A 19,719-nucleotide genomic window follows, 5' to 3' on the forward strand; every position below is an offset into this window, starting at 1 on the left:
CACACTGCAATGTCCAACAAATAGCCATGAAGTGAAGGAGCAATTGTATCTAGGGATATTGTTGGCCAGAACACTAACTGGGAGTAACTCAGTGCTTATCACAACCCCAGTACACTGTGAGTCCATTGTGTGCCCGATTTAAGTAAAAATACTTCCATTTTGATATGGCGCCTTATCACATCATCAAGACTTCTCAAAACGCTTCACAGGATATACTGTTATAGTGGATTGACTGTGTATTTTGTGACACACAGTTTGCACAAGGCAGTGTCCCAAACAGCCATGGAGTGAATGACCAGTTTTATTTGGGGGAATGTTGGCCAGGACAGCGGGAGAGAAACTCCCTTCTCTTTTTGAATAGTGCGATGGGGTCTTTAACATCCACCTAAACAGGCAGACAGGACCTCAGTTTAACATCTCATCCTCATCAGGACAGCACCTCTGACAATGCAACACCCCCCAGGGCTGCATTGGAGCGTCATCTTACACTACGTGAATCCAAGTCGTGACGTGGGGCTTGAACCCACAACCTCCTGACTCAGAGCTTACCACTGAGCCAGGCTGACACTCAGTCCCGGGACAGAGCAAATCCCAGTGTAACGTGTCCACCTGCATTATAGACAGAAGACATTCCAGCTGCCGGCTGTTTCTCGAAAGGAGGGGAAAAAAAACAAAGCGTTTTCAGTTTTATTTTTTTATTGAAATTACATTAAGCCTTACAAAGTCTGGCAAAAGGTTAACCAGTTCCGATTCTCTCTAACACACATTTTGGTTATCGATCAGATGGGTACAAACGGTCACCAGGCAGTGTCGTCAAGTGCAGCGGTATAATATAATGATGCTACCAGTCTGAGTTCGACTTTTTTTTTAAAAAAAGGGCAGTCCACTTTTCTATTCAGACATTCCAGTTTTTGGTTCCTGAGTGTCTGCAACAAAACACAAAGCAAAGGCTGAAAGCCATTGCTTTGTGCTCGCATTCAGAAAAGAAAAATCAAAACTCTTCCTCCCCCACCCCATAATAATCTGTTACTTTACTACTTTACTCATTTATTTCTCGATCCACAGAAGATTAGTTTCTTGTCTCAGTGGTAAAAGGTGTTACTGGAAGCGAGTTCTTTACAAAAAATGACAGTGATCTGAATATTGCATTAAAACAAAAACAATACCAAATGAGTGCAGAGGTTTACAGTTAAGAAAGGACATGCAAGGACAACTAACACCTTAGTTATCCTGTTCCTCGCCTCCCCCAGCAAACAATCTAGATCAGGAACAAGCTGTAGATGTTCAATATCGCCTTTGTAATACTCCTTGCATCTCCGTTCAGGGCGGGATGACATCTCAAGGTGCTTCTCAAGATTTTATTGTAGTGTGTAGCGACTGTGTATTTTCCAGGCAAACACCAATTGCCCCTTCCCCTGCACCCAATTGCCCCTCTGTTCTGATCAATAATATAGAAACGCGCAGAAGTTCTGGTTAACAAAGAGCTCATTCACATAGCTTTCCCCCCCACCTTTTTTGGAGACTAGTTAATACCTTGTATTTACTTATACCTCACATAAAAAAATAAATGCAGCACTTAAATATAGAGACAAGTGAAAGTTGTTACAGGTAAAACGCAGCAGCCGTACTGAGCCAGCAACGTCCCATAAACAGGATGAGACAACGAGTTTGGGAGTAAGCCTGAACACAGAGCGATCAAGTCAGAACTGGGTCATTCTGTTGCTCGGTGGAACAGCTCGTAAATCTGCTCACTTTAAAGGTCTGGAAAAAAAGGCGTCCCAGTGCCCCAAGTTGGAAAAGGTTTCAGCATATTAGATTAATCCCTCGCAGTTTAACTACAACACAACAGCAACTTGTCTTTACGAGGCACCACTCACATAGAATAATATCTGAATGCTTTATGGCGATGGAGTCGGATGCCACACAAGGGGGAAAAGGGACACCTGACCATAGGTTTTAACAATAATAATCCTTGCATTTGATGTAGCGCCTTATCATGTTGTTGAGACGTCTCAAAACACTTCACAGAATATGTTGCAAAGTGGAGCGACTAAGCATTTTGTGGGCAAAGCAGCAGACAGAGAGGGCGCGAGAGGTTAGGGGTGCAGTGACTGAAAGCTTGAGTGCACAGATTGCCCAATTTAACCCAAGCTTCGAAGATAGTACGAACATCGTTTCTTCGACCTAAAGTGGTTCCAATCCAGAACCATGGTGCTTTCAAAGCCCATTCAGTACAGGATATAAAGCATTAACTGGTGAATCAAACGGTAAAGTGGACAATACCGCAGAAGGCTCCAAAACACTATCGACTCAAGAGGTTGTGAATGTCGGGGCAACACAGCATAACTCATTGAAACAATGTACATGGTTTTTACACTTGTATGTTTCACATCAATTTAGATGTCAGCAGTCACCGAGGCCCTGGAAGGATTTACAATAGATCTCTTGCCCGGCGGGAAAGAGTAACATCGGGAAACTTAGAAAAGAAAGTGATCAGGATAAAATAATTCAAAAACTGAAGTGGGAACAAACACTTTGAGAAACAATAAAATGTAGGTCTACAAAAAGCCACTGGAAAGTGCAATTTATGACATTCCATTCATCCGTTCACAAAACCAATACTGAGCGACCCAAAGGCTCCAAATTTCACCTGGTCTCAGCCTGCAAATAAGTTTTTTTTTGGCCTTAAAACTTAGAAATGAGGCAAATTCGTGAATCCCATCTTAATTTGCAAGGCAGTTCCTTTCTAAGCACAGTGGAAACAAACAGCTTCCAAATTAAGACCAAACAGCAGAAACGTTGACAACCCTACACAACCTTAAATGATAAAGCAAAGACAGGTAAAGAGCAGAGTGTCCAATACTGAACCAGAGGGTGTATTATAAATCAAGAACGCACGTCCACAGCAGTGAAAGCACTCACCTTTGTCTCATACCCAAGAACCATTCCATCACCTGACTCCAGCACAGCAAAAAAAAACTTAGTGTATAGAAGGGAAGACCCAAGACCCAATCCCGAGTAAGCATGGAGACCCAGGTGTGGTGCAATTCATTGGCTAATAACATACACCTCCTTGTTCATTACAGCTTTACTAATTAACAGCAGTGTTCCACGTGCTGCTAACGTCAATGCAATGATCTGATAACGAGCTTGTGTCAACCTCTATTCAGTTGGCTCATGTCCCAGTGCTCTCCTTATTTCATTCCAACATCACAGGTGGTTCCTGGACTGTGCTCCTGTTAAAATCCCATTCGTGACTACAAAAAAAATCCCACAGCTGTTGTGACAATCGCGTTCCATGGGCTTCCCACAGCCTCTCAGCAGAAACGCTGGTTTGGAAATTCGTACTTGCCGATCATGACCTGTAGAAACAGCAGCAAAAGTCAGAACAAACTATTTCTTTGACTTTAACCAATCCAAGTGCCTCAGAGGTGGGGAAGTGCTGTTCATAAAGTGGAGGTTAATAGGTGTTTTCCACTGCCTCAATAATCCACAGCTAGGGTCTTAAACGTGAGTTAGCCAGCAGCATATCTAAGGCAAATAAATCGCATTGATACAACACCCTTCACATCTTCATATGGGGTAGTGTTGTGCAGTGCTTAACATCGGTGGAGTTTGATACCAAGCAGGGGGAAAGGAGGTGACCGTAGACATGGTTGAAGAGGAAAGTCTTTAGGTATGACCTGAAGATGGGAATGTAGTGGGGAAGGCAAGGGGATTGAGGTTGAGAATTCCGGAGTTTTGGGGCGTATGCAGATGAAGAAATACCTTCAGCCCATCTGATCTCATCTTTCCATAACGTCTGCCCATCACTGCATCAAGCTCTTTCTTAAATGAGTCCCGAGCTCAACCACCCTTCCTGGTAATCTGTTTTCCTATCAGTTAGTTACCCTCTGGGTAAAGAAATACTTCCTGTTCAGATGAGGCCCCAGAGTCAGCCATTCGTGAAGTGTATGAAGTGTGCCATTTAATTTCAGTGCCTCTCTCCCTCTCTTTCTTCCACTATCTCACTGCGCTTTGCAGCAATTATCTGTGAAGTGTTTGACATGACAGGTGCTCTATTTAAATACTCTTATTATTGATGTCTACTTTCTCATCAATGCCTTCCCTTCTATACCCTTTAGACATAGTGTTCAAAGCGGAGGTTGGAAGAATATTATTTTTTCACACTTAGTCTTAGTAGGAGAGGGAAATGTGGTCCTGCAAACGGCTGCGGAGGCCAATTCATTTATAACATTTGGAAAGGAATTCAATCGATGGAATGAAGGCACGAAAATAAAGGGTTTGGGGAACGAGCAGTGAAATAGGATTAAGAGATAGGTCCAGTCGAGTGCTTGGTAAAGCACAGATATTAATGATACCAATGTCCTGCAAAATCTGGAACACTCTTCCTCTATCCCTCCACCTTGCCCCTTCCGTCCCAACCTTCAGGTCAGGTCGTGCCTGACGCCCTTCCTATTCGACCGTGCCTATGGTCACCTCCCCCACCCCCCCCGAGCTTGGTACTGTCAAGTGCTTTGGGATGTTACCCTGTGTGAGGGGCACTGTATTATAAATGAAAGTTGTTATCATTTTTATTCACTGTATACTGGATATTGTGTTTTGAGCTACCTTTGTATTGTGCTCTCTCTGTTCACAGTCCAAGTCCCAGGTGTTTACACGGTACACAGGAATCAGACTCCACGTTGAGTTGAATGTGTCAGTAATAGCTCGGCAGTGCTCGTTTCCCAGCCTGCACTGATCTTTGAAAATGTAAAGGGAATAGCCTTTCACTTGCTGTTTGCGAGGCATTTGCTGTGAGCAAACTGGCTGCCATGGTCGCCTACAAAATACAGTCACTACACTCTGCAGTAAATCCTGTGATGGGCTTCGAGGCATCCTTCCAACATGAAAGGCGCAATATCAACTGCAGGATTATTATTATATATTATACATTATGTACAATGAATAATGAATAAGAAATGATCCTAGCTTTGAGTACAGCACCTTTCATGTCGGGGAAAGATGTGTTCACCGGATTTACTGTAGAGTGGAGTGACTGTGTATTTTTGTAGGTGAACGCCGCAGTCAGTTTGCGCACAGCAATATCCTGCAAACTGCCATTACCTGAGGGATTGCTGGCCAAGACACCGGGAGAAACCTCCCTTCACTGCGCGGAAACCGCAGCTTAAACACAGACACGTTCATAGAAAAACAAAAGTTATCAGTGACGCTCTGTGGGCGGTTGCCTTGTCTGAATGTGCCACCTAGAGACACAAAGGTGCAACAACAGCTGAGAAAGCGGGGTGTCCGGGCAGAGAGCTGCAACAGGAAGCACAGCATCGCTCCTGAAATTCATGTAGGATGAAGACTCGGCTTTGCTCAGAGGACAGGAGTATTTTGTGCCTCCTGCAAATCTCACGAGCTCCTGAGAAATATTAATCATGATAATTAAACCTGGCGTTTGGTGCAGAGTCTTTCACGTCAGGAGGACGTTCCAAAGCGCTTCACAGGATTTATTGTGAAGTGGAGTGACTGTGTATTTGTGGGCGATGCTCCTCAACCCACATCGCTCTCCACTGAGCAGCTGCCCTCCACCACTGCCCTTTAATTGTTTGTTTGAACGATTAGAATACAGAGCTCCGGCCAGGAGAGGGATTGCCTGCTCCAGTCTGCGAACTCCTTGGAATCTCGATGGAGGAGCCAACAACGTCTCACCTGAAATGTAGACTCGGATGAATTTTGTGATTTTTAATTTGATATTGATTAATGCCAGCAGTGGCTTCACAGTGATGGAGTGCAATAATAGTCTGTGTGTTTGGTACTGAGCCTAGATGGGGAACATAGTCTGCATATTTTATATATATATATATATAAAAATCATTGCATTTAATATAATGTCTTTTACCTCAGGAAGATGTTTCATGGTGCTTCACATGATTTACTGTAAAGTGCAGTGACTGTGTATTTGGTGGGCGACACGCAATGTGTGCACAGCAACGTCCCACAGACAGCCTTGAAGTGAATAGTAATAATCCTTGCATTTTATAAGAGCGCCTTATCACGTCTTCAAGACGTCTCAAAGAGCTTCACTGATTATACTGTAAAGTGTAGTGACTGGATATTTTGTGACCAATTTTATCTGGGGGAATGTTGGCCAGGACACTGGGAGAAACTCTTTCTTCACTTCTCAGATAGCGTCATGGGATCTTTAACATCCACCTGAACTGGCACAAACAGGACCTCGGTTTAAATCTCATCCAAAGGACAGCACCTCCGAGAATCAAGCACCACACACACCCCAAATACACTGGAGTGAGGGCCAGCCTAAACTTCGAGCTCAAAGTCCTGATGTGGGACTTAAACCTATGATCTTCTACTGAAAGGCAAGAGTGCTACCTACTGAGCCAGGCTGACAACTATAACACACAAATCAGAATTTTTTTTTTAAAAAAAGGCAAACTTGCCACTTTTAATACTTACTGTGTTATTTTACAATTCTTGGTCGAAACATACCGCCCTGTGTAGTGAATGTTGCATCTGATGACATTGTTTGTGAAATCTGACTCTTGGACAAGATAATTGGGGTTTACTTGAAGCTGCAATACAGAAGACATGAGACGTTCAAAAGCACGTCAATTGGGAATGTGTTACACAATGTCGTAACGTGTTACTAACATGTCAATACCACGGTCAATAATTAACAAGTTAATAAGACGTCGCTTTCACCCGTGTTATACCTTGAGAATGTACGTTCCTGGCTGGACGTCTGTGATATCAATCCATTGACAATCAATGTCGGCGTTGTATGTGTCATAACAGCCAGGGCTCAGCCCCTGAAAGAGAACCAGAGAACAGGTTTAACATTGCACCAGTGTAATACATCCAACTCAACAGAAGAACGTAAGAAATGCTTGGTAAAAAAAAGACCAAGGTTCATCTAGTTCGCCTTCCACTTTCGCCCTGTCCGGGAATCAAAAATTGGTCTCTGACTTCCGAGTCGAGCGCTCTAACCAATGCGCTACAGGACTTCACCTGAGCTCATTACACATTTCGAGGCCCGTCATCCACTCTTGTTAAAGCCACAGGCCGGTAAGAATACCAGGCAGAAGGTCTGCTCACTGGTCCCCGGTATTGTCAGTCAGGGCTGCAATTGGCCTCAGTGCTGCTGGCATTAAGGAGGAGGAAAGGTCAGGCTGGGTGCCAGTTCCTGATGGGAACGCAGTGGTCCCTATAGCACAGCACACATCGCTGCACGTCAATGGCAGGACAAGGTCACACTTGGTTGTCATGTCCCGGCCCCTGAGGTTTACTTATAAAGACCGGCCACTCAGGCCAGGTGGTGGTGGGCTGACACCTGACACTCCACAAACAGCCATGGAGTGAGTGACCGATTTCATCTGCAGGGATTGTTGGCCAGGTCACCGGGGGAGAGAGAAACTACTTTCTCTTTTCGAGTAGCGCCATGGGATCTTTATCGTCCACCCGAACAGACATAGAGCTCGGTTTAACGTCTCAGCCGAAGTACGGCGTCTCCGACAAACGGACTGAGCGTCAGCCTAGACCCTGAGCTCAAAATCCCCACGTGGGGTGCGAGTCCACAACTGAAAGGCGGACAGCGTGACCGAGCGAGCCAGGCTGACTGACTGACTGAGACTGACCCCTGTCTCGGGATGGCTGGTGAGTGAATGGCGCTGCACTGGTGACACTGCTCACCTGCGTGTGCGATGTGCACGCATAACGCTTCAAGTGACCAAAGTCACAGGTTGTATCTTCCAGGCAGAAGCTGGCCTTGTGGCCCTCAGCGACTTTCCTCCCGGTAGCTGCATCCAGCAGGTCATAATGACTGAACTCATCCATGCTGTGGTAATGCCTGGGAAACGGGAGAGAGAGTTAACGACCGACACTCAACTAGTTTGTAGTTGTGAAAAGAGCCACATGTCTTTTCTCAGCAACTACCATCAACACCTCTCATCATCTCCTGCCCTCCAACTAATTTTTTCCTTTGCCTTTCTCCGCCCCAGCCCCACACCCCCTTCTCTGCTTGTCCTGATAATCTGCTCCCTTCCAACATACCCCAGTTCTGACAAGAGGTCATCGTCCTAAAACGTTAACTCACTTTCCTCTCTCTATAGATGCTGCTTGACCTGCTGAGTGTTCCCAGCGACTACGTTTTTTATTTCAGAGTCGGTGGGTTTGGGGAAAATGAGGTTCATGCAATGACTTGTTATATGCAGTACCACGAACACGCAAAATCGCTGAGGGTGGTGTGAACGCCAGCAATGCTCACTATATCTCCGCTACAATCCTGATCGATCTGTGTCGTGTTTGATGGCAGTTCGTGCTTTTTAAATGAGTCCCCGGGTCCTGATCTCAACCGGCCTTCCTGGTAATTTGTTCCAGTCGTTAATTACCCTCCGAGTATAGAAACGCTTCCTGGTGTCTGCTCTGAAACTGCCCTTTGTAACGCTAAACCTGTGTCCTTTTGTTCTTCTGTTTTGGTGCTTCCTGAAGTACTGTTCTGGGTTTGATTTTTCAATCCCATTTAAAATTATATACTCCTCTGTAAGGTCCCCTCTGAGCTGATTTCTCCCAAGACTGAAATCTTGGAGCTCAGGCCATCAGTCCCTGAACAGTAAACTTCCAATCTCAAACCAAAATAGCAGATCCTACAGCTTATAATGTTTTGCCCCAGTAAGGGAAGGGTTTCCATATAAGATAATAATCTACACACTGAGTAATAGTTATGCAATGTTCTTTCACCTCAGCCAGTACGAAGCATGAGGTGGTCTCGCTTTGCTACTGAAGTCCTGCAGCTCAGTGGTTAAAGCACTCGCTTTGCAAGCGAGAGACCTGAGTTCAATTCCAGGTAGAGGGCGAAACCTTGGGCAAGTTTCCTTACTCCACACAGAGCCTAATAATAATCCCTCCAAAACCCAAAACAATAATAAATTGGTCATTTTCAATCCACGACTGTTTGTGGGACATTGCTGTGCGCAATTGGCAGCCGCGTTCGCCCACAAATATACAGTCAATTCGCTTTACAGTGTGTTCTGTGAAGCGCTTTGGGACGTCCTCCTGACGTGAAAAGCGCTATATCAAATGCAAGGATTATTATTATTATTATGTGCAAAACTTAAATAGCCCCACATCAAGGACTATACCTATTTCCCCAGAAATCTAGGGGTCATTAATAATTTAATCCTTGCATTTGCTTCAGCGCCTTATCACATCTTTGAGACATCTCAAAGCGCTTCACAGAATATATCGCAAAGTGAATTGACTGTATATTCTGTGGGCAGAACACGGCAACCAACTGTGCACAGCAGTCGTGGATTGAATAACCAAATTATTATTATTAATAATAATTATAATATTAATACTAATTATAACACTGTGACAGTCTGGCTATTTAATAACATTGTTCTTGTTTTCCTTCAGGAAGTGTAGAGAGTGGATTTTTCGCTGAGTGCCAATTGCCCTGACCTGGGTGGACCGTGAATGATGGCAAAGTAACACTGACCAGAGATGGGGAATAGGAAGACAGCCGTGTGCAGTTCCAATGATCTTCATGCGCAGTGTGCGTTTTACCAAGTAAAGGAAGTTTGCGTGCATTCCAATGATAAGTCTCTTTGCTCTGACTGCATCTGCTTCCAGGAGATATTTCCAAGCACCAGTCAAGTTGAAACAAGCTTCATCGTTTGCCTGGAACGTATTTTCCACTGGAAAGATTTCACTAAAATATCTGCCATCTGGACCACTGCATTACCATTCAGAACATCCCTCTCTCCCTCTGATCTGGCATTATACAGCCTTGTGTCATAACTGTCTCAGGAGATCATAGAATCATAGAATTACACAGTCCAGAAGGAGTCTGTGCCGGCTCTTTTAAAAGAGCTATCCAAATCAACCCCACTCCCCCGCTTTCTCCCCATGGCCCTGCAAACTTGTCCTCCCCAAATAATTATCTATGTAAAACACATCAGTGTTGTGAGTCAGAAGGTTGAGTATAACGGAGGTTGCATTAATAATCCTTAATAATTTTTGCACTTGGTATAGCGTCCTTCACGACAGGAGGATTCCCAATTTTATGTGAGGGATTGTTGGCCAGGACACCGAGAGAAATTCCTTTCTCTTTTGGAACAGCATCGTGGAGTCTTTAACATCCACCTGAACAGGCAAACGGGACCTTGGTTAAAGATCTCACCTGAAGAACAGGATCTCGCAATGCAGCTCCCTCCTTCCTTAGACCAGGATTTTGTCCAGGACCACTCCCCCCTCCCCTCCCCTCCCCACCACCCCTCCACCCCTCCGCCGCTCGCTAGATCACCTTTAAATGTTACGTTATGTTAACATTTCTGAAATAGGGCATCTAAGCTCAGGTTACATCACCCTGGCGTAGACTATGTGAGTTTCAGTCCCCAATGTGGGATATGAATTCCCCAACCTCTGACTCAGAGGCGAGAGTGCTAACACTGAGCCAGGCTGACACACAATGAAAAGAAAATGGAAATGAATGGCCAGTTTTGTAGCCCAGCGCTGGGGAATGGGTTTTTATGACTTTGTGAAACGGGAAATGAAGGAAACAAATAAAACAGTGGGTTCAGAGTAACCCTCATTAGGTCAGCAACGAGCTCTGCATTTTACAGCTTACAAAGTACCCCCCCTGCGACCCACACCCCCATGTGCACGCACGCACACACACACACACACACGCACAAAACGTGATCTTGTTTAACAAACAGCAGGAAGCCTACTGGACAAGAGTTTGCAACGGTAAGCTGTTAGTTTCAGATGGTTAAACTCCGCCATGTTACCCCCACCTGTCCTTCCAGAACACCCACTCTCCCATCCTCCCATCACAGAACCGAGCTATATTTAAATGAGTCCCAGTATCTTGGCCTCAATCACCCTTCTCGGTAACCTGTCCCAATTGTTAATTGCCCTCTGCATAAAGGAATACTTCCTAAAATTTTATCTTTTGCAAGTCTAAGACCGTATTCACCTTGCCCCCCATCTCGCCCCATTTTCAGGTCGCGCTTGAAGACCATCCTCCCCTCCCCCGGCTCGGCATCGGGCTCCGCCACTGTTAAGTACTCCGAGATGCCGTCCGAGGTGAAGGGCGCTATATAAATGCAAGTTGTTGTTGCATTCTCTCCTCTGCTGTCTCGGATTAACTGTTGTTAACTCAGAATTAACTCAGCAGTCAAAAAGGCTGATAATTTAATAATAATAATCCTTGCATTTGATATAGCGCTCTTCACGTCTTCTAGACGTCTCAAAGCCCTTCACAGAATGTACTGTGAAGTGAATTGACCGTATATTTGTGGGCGAAACTTGTAGCAGAGGTTTGTAGCAGAGACCCTATAATCGCTGTGTTACATTTTACTTACACTGCAGCTTATAGTCAGGGGTGGATCTAGCTATAGGCGATCTAGACAGCTGGCTAGGGCGGCAGATTGCCTTGACAGCTTCTGAAATTGGGACAGGAGTAGCCATTCAGCCCCTTGAGCCCGTCCCACTATTCTATTAGAACACGACTGATCTGTACCTCAGATACTGATCTGGAGGTATCGATCCTCTCTGGAATCTTTGTCTGGAGGTAGTTTTGAGACAGGCAGGTTTCCAACCACAATTAGAAGGGAGTTTCTCCTGGTTTCCATGCCAACGGACCTCCCGGATTCATGCCTTTTCATGGAACATTCCTGTGCAATTTGGCCACTGCCTTCACCAACAAATACACAGTCGCTACACTATATGCTGAACAATGTGAAGTGCTTCGTGACATTTTGACAACGTGATAAGGCGCTAAGTCAAATACAAAGAATTGTTGGGTTTATAAATGATTAAAAAGGAAACAATGGGTCTCGTGAGATCATCACCAGTGATAATTATCCCAACAACCGAAAGATAATGAAGCCAAAAACAGACCATAGTTAGCATTGCCCACTGTCCTTCCCTACAGGTGGAGATAAATACCCCTGGTGTTTGGCTGATGCTGTAATTATCATCAGTGATAATATCATATCATAGTAATAAACCCTGCATTTGATCCAGTGCCTTATTATGTTGAGAGGACATCTCAAAGCGTTTCAAGGGATTTATTATAAAAGGTAATGACTGTGTAAGTTTTAGACCAACTTGCACACATCAATGCCCCACAAACAGCCGTGAAGTGAGTGATGAATTTTATCGAGGGGAACGCCGGGGGGAAAAAATCCCTTCTCTTTTCAAGTAGTGCCGTGGGATCTTTCAATCCTTAATGCCAAATCTTCCTGCCTCCTCCCTCCCCAAATAAATCCAACGCAAACATGGTTCAGCAAAACCATAGCGGCTTAATGACAGCTCTGCAGTTGGCCTTTGAGCACTGGAGTCCTGTAGCTCAGTGGCTTAGAGCACTCGCCTCGCAAGCGAGAGACCTGGGTTCAATTCCCAGGCAGGGGGAAATGTTTGGCAAGTTTCCTTACTCCACACGCCTCTGTTTACCTAGCAGTAAATAGAAACCTGGTTGCTAGTCAATTGGCGGATCGCTCTTCTGGTGTTAATAATTCATTCAAGAAAATAATTCAATAAATTGGTCACTCAATCCACGACTGCTTGCGGGACACTGCGAATGGCTGTTGCATTTGGCACACAAAACATACAGTCAATTCACTTTACAGTATATTCTGTGAAGCGCTTTGAGATGTCTTGAAGACATGATAAAGCTCTATCTCAAATGCAAGGATTATTATTGTCGCTCAGGCCCATGTAGATGTGAAAGGGTTAATTTGTTCATTTGGCTGCTCCAGCGAAGGAGAGACTGGCTGTAACATTTGCTAATAAATGAGACTGCTTCAACCATAAACAAAACAGAATAACTCACAGCTTCTGGCATTGGGGAGGGGGGAAGAGGGGGAGGATTGTAACTTTGCTTCAAGAGTGGAATAAATCATTTGCAAATTGCACGTATATTATTTCAGGACCTGCCAAGTCACGGGCACGCGATCAAGGGGAATATTTGCTCAGGCAGCTGGTTACTAGTGCCTGCCATCGACAGGGAAAATTGGTGCTTTATTTACACCGACAGGACGGGCTGGAGTCACTGCTTTTTTTGCAACAGTTGAAACCTAAGGTCGTCAGGTTCCAAGCACTATTTTATGAGCTGCCTCTCAGCCTCGGATCAGCCAACGCAAGTCAGTTAAACAAAGACCGCTCTCGATCTTTTAGCCTCTCACAGGAATAATCGCAATTATAATAACCCTTGCATTTGATATAATGCCTCAGGATGCAACTGTCTTGGACCACAGAACAGCAGAGTCCCGTGGCTTAGTGGTTAGAGCGCTCGCCTTGCAAGCGAGAGGACCCGGGTTTGATTCCCAGTGGGGGAAAACCTTACGTAAGCTTCCTTACTCCACATACCTCTGTTTACCTAGTAGGAAGTAGGAACCCAGTTGTTAGTCAATTGGCAGATTGCTTTCCGGGGATAATAATCCCTCAAACGAGTTTGGTCACTCAATCCACGATTGTTTGTTGGATGCTGCTCTGCTCAATTAGCTGCCGTGTTTTGCCCACAAGTCAACTCACCTCACAATACTTTCTGTGAAGCGCTTTGAGATGTCTCAACGATGTGATAAGGCGCTATGTCAAATGCAAGATTATTATTATTATAATTATTAACAGTCCTCTAGATTAAAAAATGTGGTCATTCAACTCATGACTGTTTGTGGAACGTTGCTTAGCACACACTGACTGCTATGTTCACCGAGAAATGTACAGTCGCTAGGCTTAACAGCAATTACTACAAAGTGCTTTGAAACACTTTGATGTAATAGGCGTGATATCAAATGCAAGATGAACACTCATCTCAAGGGAATACTGAGGCAGTTCTTTTAGTGAAGGAGTCTTTTGTACACATCCATTGGCCGTTGGAGGAAAAGATCTAATCTCTATCCCCATACTAAATACAAGCCCTCAGGGAAACAATCTGGCTTCCATTTAGCCTCAGGCATTCATCCTCTGTACCGGGAACTGACAAGATCCAGGAAGAGTCTGTGTAGTGACGTGTGGTTGACTAAGGGTTCAATAGCCCCATCTCAGTCGATGGAAGTCGATGGGATTTGGAACCCAAGTGATCTCTGGGGATCTTAAAGGCTTTAAATCTTGCTCCCAATTGGCAGTCACGTGAACCGGCTTTAAGAGAGTTCGCTAGCTCAGCTAACCCTCTCCAGACATCTGCTAATTGGCCAGTACTTTGCAGTCAGATGGTGTGAAAATACAGTCCATTTCTTTTCTGCCATAACGTTTGTTGTGGGGTTGGGAATGGGAAAAATCCCATTTGAAGCAAGTAATGAAACCATTGCTATCAGTGCGGAACTGAGGCCCAAGCTTCAGCGGGAACTACTCTTAGACAAAACTAAAGAATGTAATAATCCTTACGTTTGATATAGTGCCTTATCAGGTTGTTGAAACAACTCAAAGCCTGTCACAGAATAATAGGAATAATAACAATAATCCTTGCATTTGATGTAGAGCCTTATCACATCTTCGAGACTTCTCAAAGCGCTTCACAGAATATACTTGAAGTGTAGTGACTGTGTATCTTGTGGGCGTTATGAGATCTGCAGAGTGCCCGAGCGACTATCAAACCCCACGTTGGGATTTTGAATTCACAGCCAAGGTGCTCCACTGCTCCAATGCAGTGCTAGGGGCCCTGGGACGTCATGTGGCATCTTTCCGACATGAAGGGTGCTATTCAAGTGTAATTTGTTGTTGTTGCAGGTGATCACTCCACTGACAAACTTGCTAATCGCTACCCAAGTTGGTTCATGCCGTTAGGGCTTTCCTGGTCTGAACACTAAACTGACTTGTTCAGAACATTCCCTTCGCGTTGCAAGCCGCTCTCCGTGTGGTTACAGAATACTCGGCAAATCGCCAGCCAAAAGGAAACAGCTCATTAGCGTGATTCCCAAGAGCAGCTACACAAGGTCTCCGGGAAAGTCACAAAGCAGAACTTTAAACATTACTCACAGCGTGCCGGTAATCACTAGCAATCAGTTAACACAGAGATTGGCGTCAAGCTTCGGAGGGCTGACTGGTTCTGTGTATTTCAACTAGTGTTCACCCTACTACAACAACACTGGCATTACATCAAGAAACAGCAGCAGAACGCACAGCTCTACAAACCCACCCGCAAGTCACAACCTTAAATACAAACACCACCTTGTTTGACGCGGCCTTTTACAAGATCACAAGATCGGTTCGAGTCGAGAAAGCCCTTCCGCCCATCTGATCTCGTCCTTCCTGAACACCTGACCTCCCGTCCTCCCTTCACACCGTCAAGCCAGTGTCCTGGCTTCAGCCGCCCTTCCTGGTAAACATTCCAGTCACTAGTTACCTTCTAGGTAAAGAAAGTCTGTCCTGAAATTGCCCTTTGGAACCCTAAACCTGAGTCCTCTTGTTCTGCTGCCTTAGTGAATCCTAAAGTTTTGTTGTGGATTTTTTCAATCTCATTTATATTTGTATACACACCTCGATAAGATCCCCTCCGAGCTATCTTGCCTCATAGGAACATTCAGCCCTTGAGCCTGTTCCGCCATTCTATAAGATCATGGTTGATCTGTACTTCCAACTCCAGTTACCTGTCCTTGCCCCATGGCCCTTGATACCCTTACAAATATCAATCCACCTCAGTCTTGAAAAATTCTATTACCTGAGCCAGGCTGACACACTAAACAACATTTGTCACTTGTCAGCCCAACTGCCCGATATATCCGCATCTCGCCATATGCAGTCTCCTTGCTCTCTTTTATTTCCCCCTTTTAATGTGTCATCAGCAAACCCAGGCAGCTTTGTCTCTAAATCACTTCCGAATCATTTATGTACACCGCAGATAAAAATAAATGCCGCTTTAGCATACTTAAGCCAGTCATGATGTGTCGTCATGGGTTTGATAGGACAATATACAAGGCTGTCGATTTATCTTTGGTAAACATTTGAATAGCACAGCGCAAGATTAAAGGATTAAAAGACAGACCGATAAGCGTCAGCACCTTATAATCAACCCTGTGACTGTATCCACTGCTTTTGTTGGCTAGGGGATCTGGAGCTGAGCTAGTCAAACACAGTCACAAGAAGCAGCACCAGACAGACCATATCAAAAGTCAAACCGTGAATAAGCAGACAAGCTCCTGTAACAGCTATTATAATAATAATCCTTGCATTTGATATCGCGCCTTATCACATCTTCGAGATGTCACAAAGCTCTTCACAGAATATACTATAAAGTGAATTGACTGTATATTTTTGTGGGCGAAACACAGCCAATTGCGCACAGAGCAGTGACCCACAAACAGTCGAGGACTGAGCAACCAAATTATTATATATATTTTTTGAACGGATTATTACCCCCGGAAAAGCAATCCGCCAATCGACTAACAATCAGGTTCGTACTTACTGCTAGGTAAACAGAGTGTGTGTGGAATAAGGAAACTTGCCAAACATTTTGCCCCTACAGGTATCAAACCGGGTCCTCTCACTTGCGAGGCGAACGCTCTAACCAATATGGTATAGGACCACAAGCTGCTTCTTCAGGGCAGCGGGACTGACTCACTTGCAAAACAAATGCGCATTAAATGATAATATTTACATCGGGACAAGTATATTATCTGCCTGAACACACATGTACCTATGAGCACCGCCTCATTTTGGCACACTGGATGATAAGTTAGTCACTGAAAGCATGCTTAATTTCAAAGGCCATGGCTTTAGCTACCAGCCAAAACTTTGCTCTCCTACAGTGAGAGGTATGAACCAGAGACTTGTTCTTTTGTTAATATCATTCTTTAGATTGCTTTTCTCAAACCTCCAACCACTACCCTATCAACTACCATCCACCGGCTCTTTTCTAGAAATCTTCCTGCTTCCATAATAATAATCCTTACATTTCTTATGGAGTCGGGAGGACATCTCAAAGTTTTACTGTGTACATATGTACGTGTACTGTGTATCCCCCTTTCAATCGCAGGTCGTGGCCTCTGGTTCATTACAAGAAAAAACAGCTTATCATGTTCTACATTAATTAATCCCTTTAGAATTTTTAGAAAAGACCGTAATCATATCACCCTCAACCTTCTCTTCTCCAGTGTAGTGACCAGAGCTGCAGCTTATAGAACAGGCTGTTGCTGTTCAAATCCCAATTTACTGAGTTTGCTGGATGGGGTTGGGTTGGGAGGATAAATGGGCCCCTGCCTGTTCAGGGTTAAGCAGGGTGTACATTTTACGTGTTTTTATTTTATTTTATTATTTTATGTGCGCATGTGTGCATGCGTGACACCCTCTACAGTCAAGTGACCTGACTCCACTCACTGCCCAGGCTCATACCTGGACCATGGCCAGACCAGGGGCAGAGAGAGAGAGAGAGCGAGAGAGGCCACGGGCAGAGAGAGAGAGAGAGAGAGAGGCCACGGGCAGAGAGAGAGAGAGAGAGAGAGAGGCCACGGGCAGAGAGAGAGAGAGAGGGCAGGGGCAGGGGCAGAGACGCCTCTTCCAGTCGGGAGAGAATTAGAAAATAATTGGACATTTTTAGATTATTAGATTGGACAGAAAATTAGAGTATTCTTCAGTTGTCTTTTTTTCTAGAAGCTGAAGTGGAGGAGTCCTGAGGCTCAGTGGTTAGAGCACTCGCCTCGCAAGTGAAAGATCTGGGTTTGATTGCCGGCAGGGCGAAACCTTGGGCAAGTTCCCTTACTCCATACGCCAGATAACAATCCCTCAAGAAAAAAAAACAATAAAATTGGTCACTTCAATCCACGACTGCTTGTGGGATGTCGCTGTGCACAATTGGCCGCCACTTTTCGCCCACAAATATGCAGTTAATTCACTTTACAGTATATTCTGTGAAGCGCTTTGAGACGTCTTGAAGACGTGATAAGGCGCCATATCAAATGCAAGGATGATTATTATTACTGTAAACTGCGCTAACGCAACAGCCAATTTGTGCACGCACAGTGTCCTGCTTTAGGATCGAACAACAGCCTCCAGTTCTGACTCATTCCCCCTTCTCTCAATTCCACTTGAACACGAATATGCCAAGTCTTAGGTACTGCTTCCTATTGTTAAAACAACTCAGATAATTTAACAATGTTTTGACACAGTTACAAGGCATAACCTTTCTAACTGGCGGTTTACCGAGTTAAAGGGGCTTCCTCCCTCATGTACAACAGAACAGAGATGAGCAGCACAATTTTTGCCCAGATTCAGTTAGTTATAGTATAAGATACCATTCGGCTATCAGTAAGCCAGGGCTGGTGATAGCAATTATAATAACTATATAATTATATATAACTATACAATTATAATTGCATTTGATACAGCGCCTTATCACGTCTTCGAGACGTCTCAAAGCACTTCACAGGATAGACTGTAAAGTGAATTGACGGTATATTTTGTGGCTGTATCATTTCCACTGTATACAATTCCACTGGAGCTACACACGCTAGCCCCAATTCTCACCGACACCATGTGCCATTTTCTCTCGTTTTCTAACAAATAACCAATTCTCGATCCAAGTTACAATACAACACAAAATTTGTGCAGCGCCTTTCACGTCGGGAGGACGTCCCAAGGCGCTGGACATTTCAGGGATTTGGAGTTAAAGTTAATTGAAATGTAACACAATTTTGGTCACTTGATGTTGGCTGGAATCCAGATTGGAGGGACATTAGGTCTTCATTTGTACTCCTTCTTCCCCACCACTGCCCCCCCACCGGAATTTGAGCTGCCAAGATTACCCAATATGGTGTGTGCAATTAGCATTATTGATTCTGATCAAGGATAATAATAAGAAAAACATTTTGGTCATCAGGGATAATAATAATAATAGGATTAATTCTATCAGCCGTGATATAATAAATTGGTGGTCCGACTCGAATGGTCAACTCCTGTTCCTGTTGTTTTTAAGCCGTGTTTCCGGGCAGCTGGGAATGGGATGGGTGGGGGGAGCGGGGCGGGGTTGTTAGCAATCCACCTCTCTCTCTCTCTCTCTCCGTTAACAACCTCACAAAGGTCACAGTGTGGCTGTTTGCATTGGCTGTACTTTTGAATACCAGGTGTGTCCTGTTTATTTGTTCGTGGTTGGTACATTCCGTCCACACTTTGGGGTCACATCAAGGATTATGAGGATATTTGTAGTGGCTGATTGACGTCGTTCACTTCACCTAGAATGGATGATTGATCTCTTACCGATCACTTGTGATAAAATATTTCCACTGGTCGGTGAGTCGGTGACTAAAGGGCATCAATTTGAGGTAGTTAGTGAGGGAGCAAAGAGGAGATTCGGAGTAATTATTTTTTACAAAGAGACGTTTTAGGATGCGTTATGCTCCGCTGGGATCTATATTAGCTTTCAAGAGGGAACGAGATACATATTTGTAGAGGAGTCATTTGCAAGACTAGGTATGGGGGTGGTGGGGGAAAAGGAGGTAAGTGGGAATAAATGTACAATGACTGTGAATTTGTGGGTAAAATACAGCAGAGGGGTCTGGAGGAAGGAAACTTGCCGAAGGTTTTGCCGTGCCCGGGAATCGAACTCGGATCCCCTCGAGCGCTCTAACCATCAAATCGCGATGGGATTGCTGACTTGGACACCAGAATAAGTAGGGAAGTCTTGCTGCAACTGTATAGGGCTTTGGTGAGACTGCACCGAGAGTATTGTGTGCAGTTTTGGTCTCCTTATTTAAAAAAGGACATCATTGCCCTCGA

At 44.6% G+C, this 19,719-nt stretch overlaps 1 protein-coding gene across 1 annotated transcript in view; it reads right to left on the reverse strand.

Moving 5' to 3' along the window:
• Positions 1-678: 678 nt before the first annotated feature.
• loxl1 (lysyl oxidase-like 1) overlaps positions 679-19,719 on the reverse strand; it is a 35,760-nt gene continuing 16,719 nt past the window's right edge. Inside the window, exons 4-7 of the mRNA XM_007909413.2 lie at positions 7,696-7,852; positions 6,720-6,815; positions 6,463-6,578; positions 679-3,362 (exon numbers count right to left, since the gene is read on the reverse strand). Coding sequence (XP_007907604.2) covers positions 3,356-3,362; positions 6,463-6,578; positions 6,720-6,815; positions 7,696-7,852 — 376 coding nt within the window. The 3' untranslated portion in view covers positions 679-3,355. The remainder of the gene's footprint in view (positions 3,363-6,462; positions 6,579-6,719; positions 6,816-7,695; positions 7,853-19,719) is intronic.

The sequence above is a fragment of the Callorhinchus milii genome, unplaced genomic scaffold (genome assembly GCF_018977255.1).
Source record: "Callorhinchus milii isolate IMCB2004 unplaced genomic scaffold, IMCB_Cmil_1.0 Scaffold22, whole genome shotgun sequence".
Classification (NCBI taxonomy): domain Eukaryota; kingdom Metazoa; phylum Chordata; class Chondrichthyes; order Chimaeriformes; family Callorhinchidae; genus Callorhinchus; species Callorhinchus milii.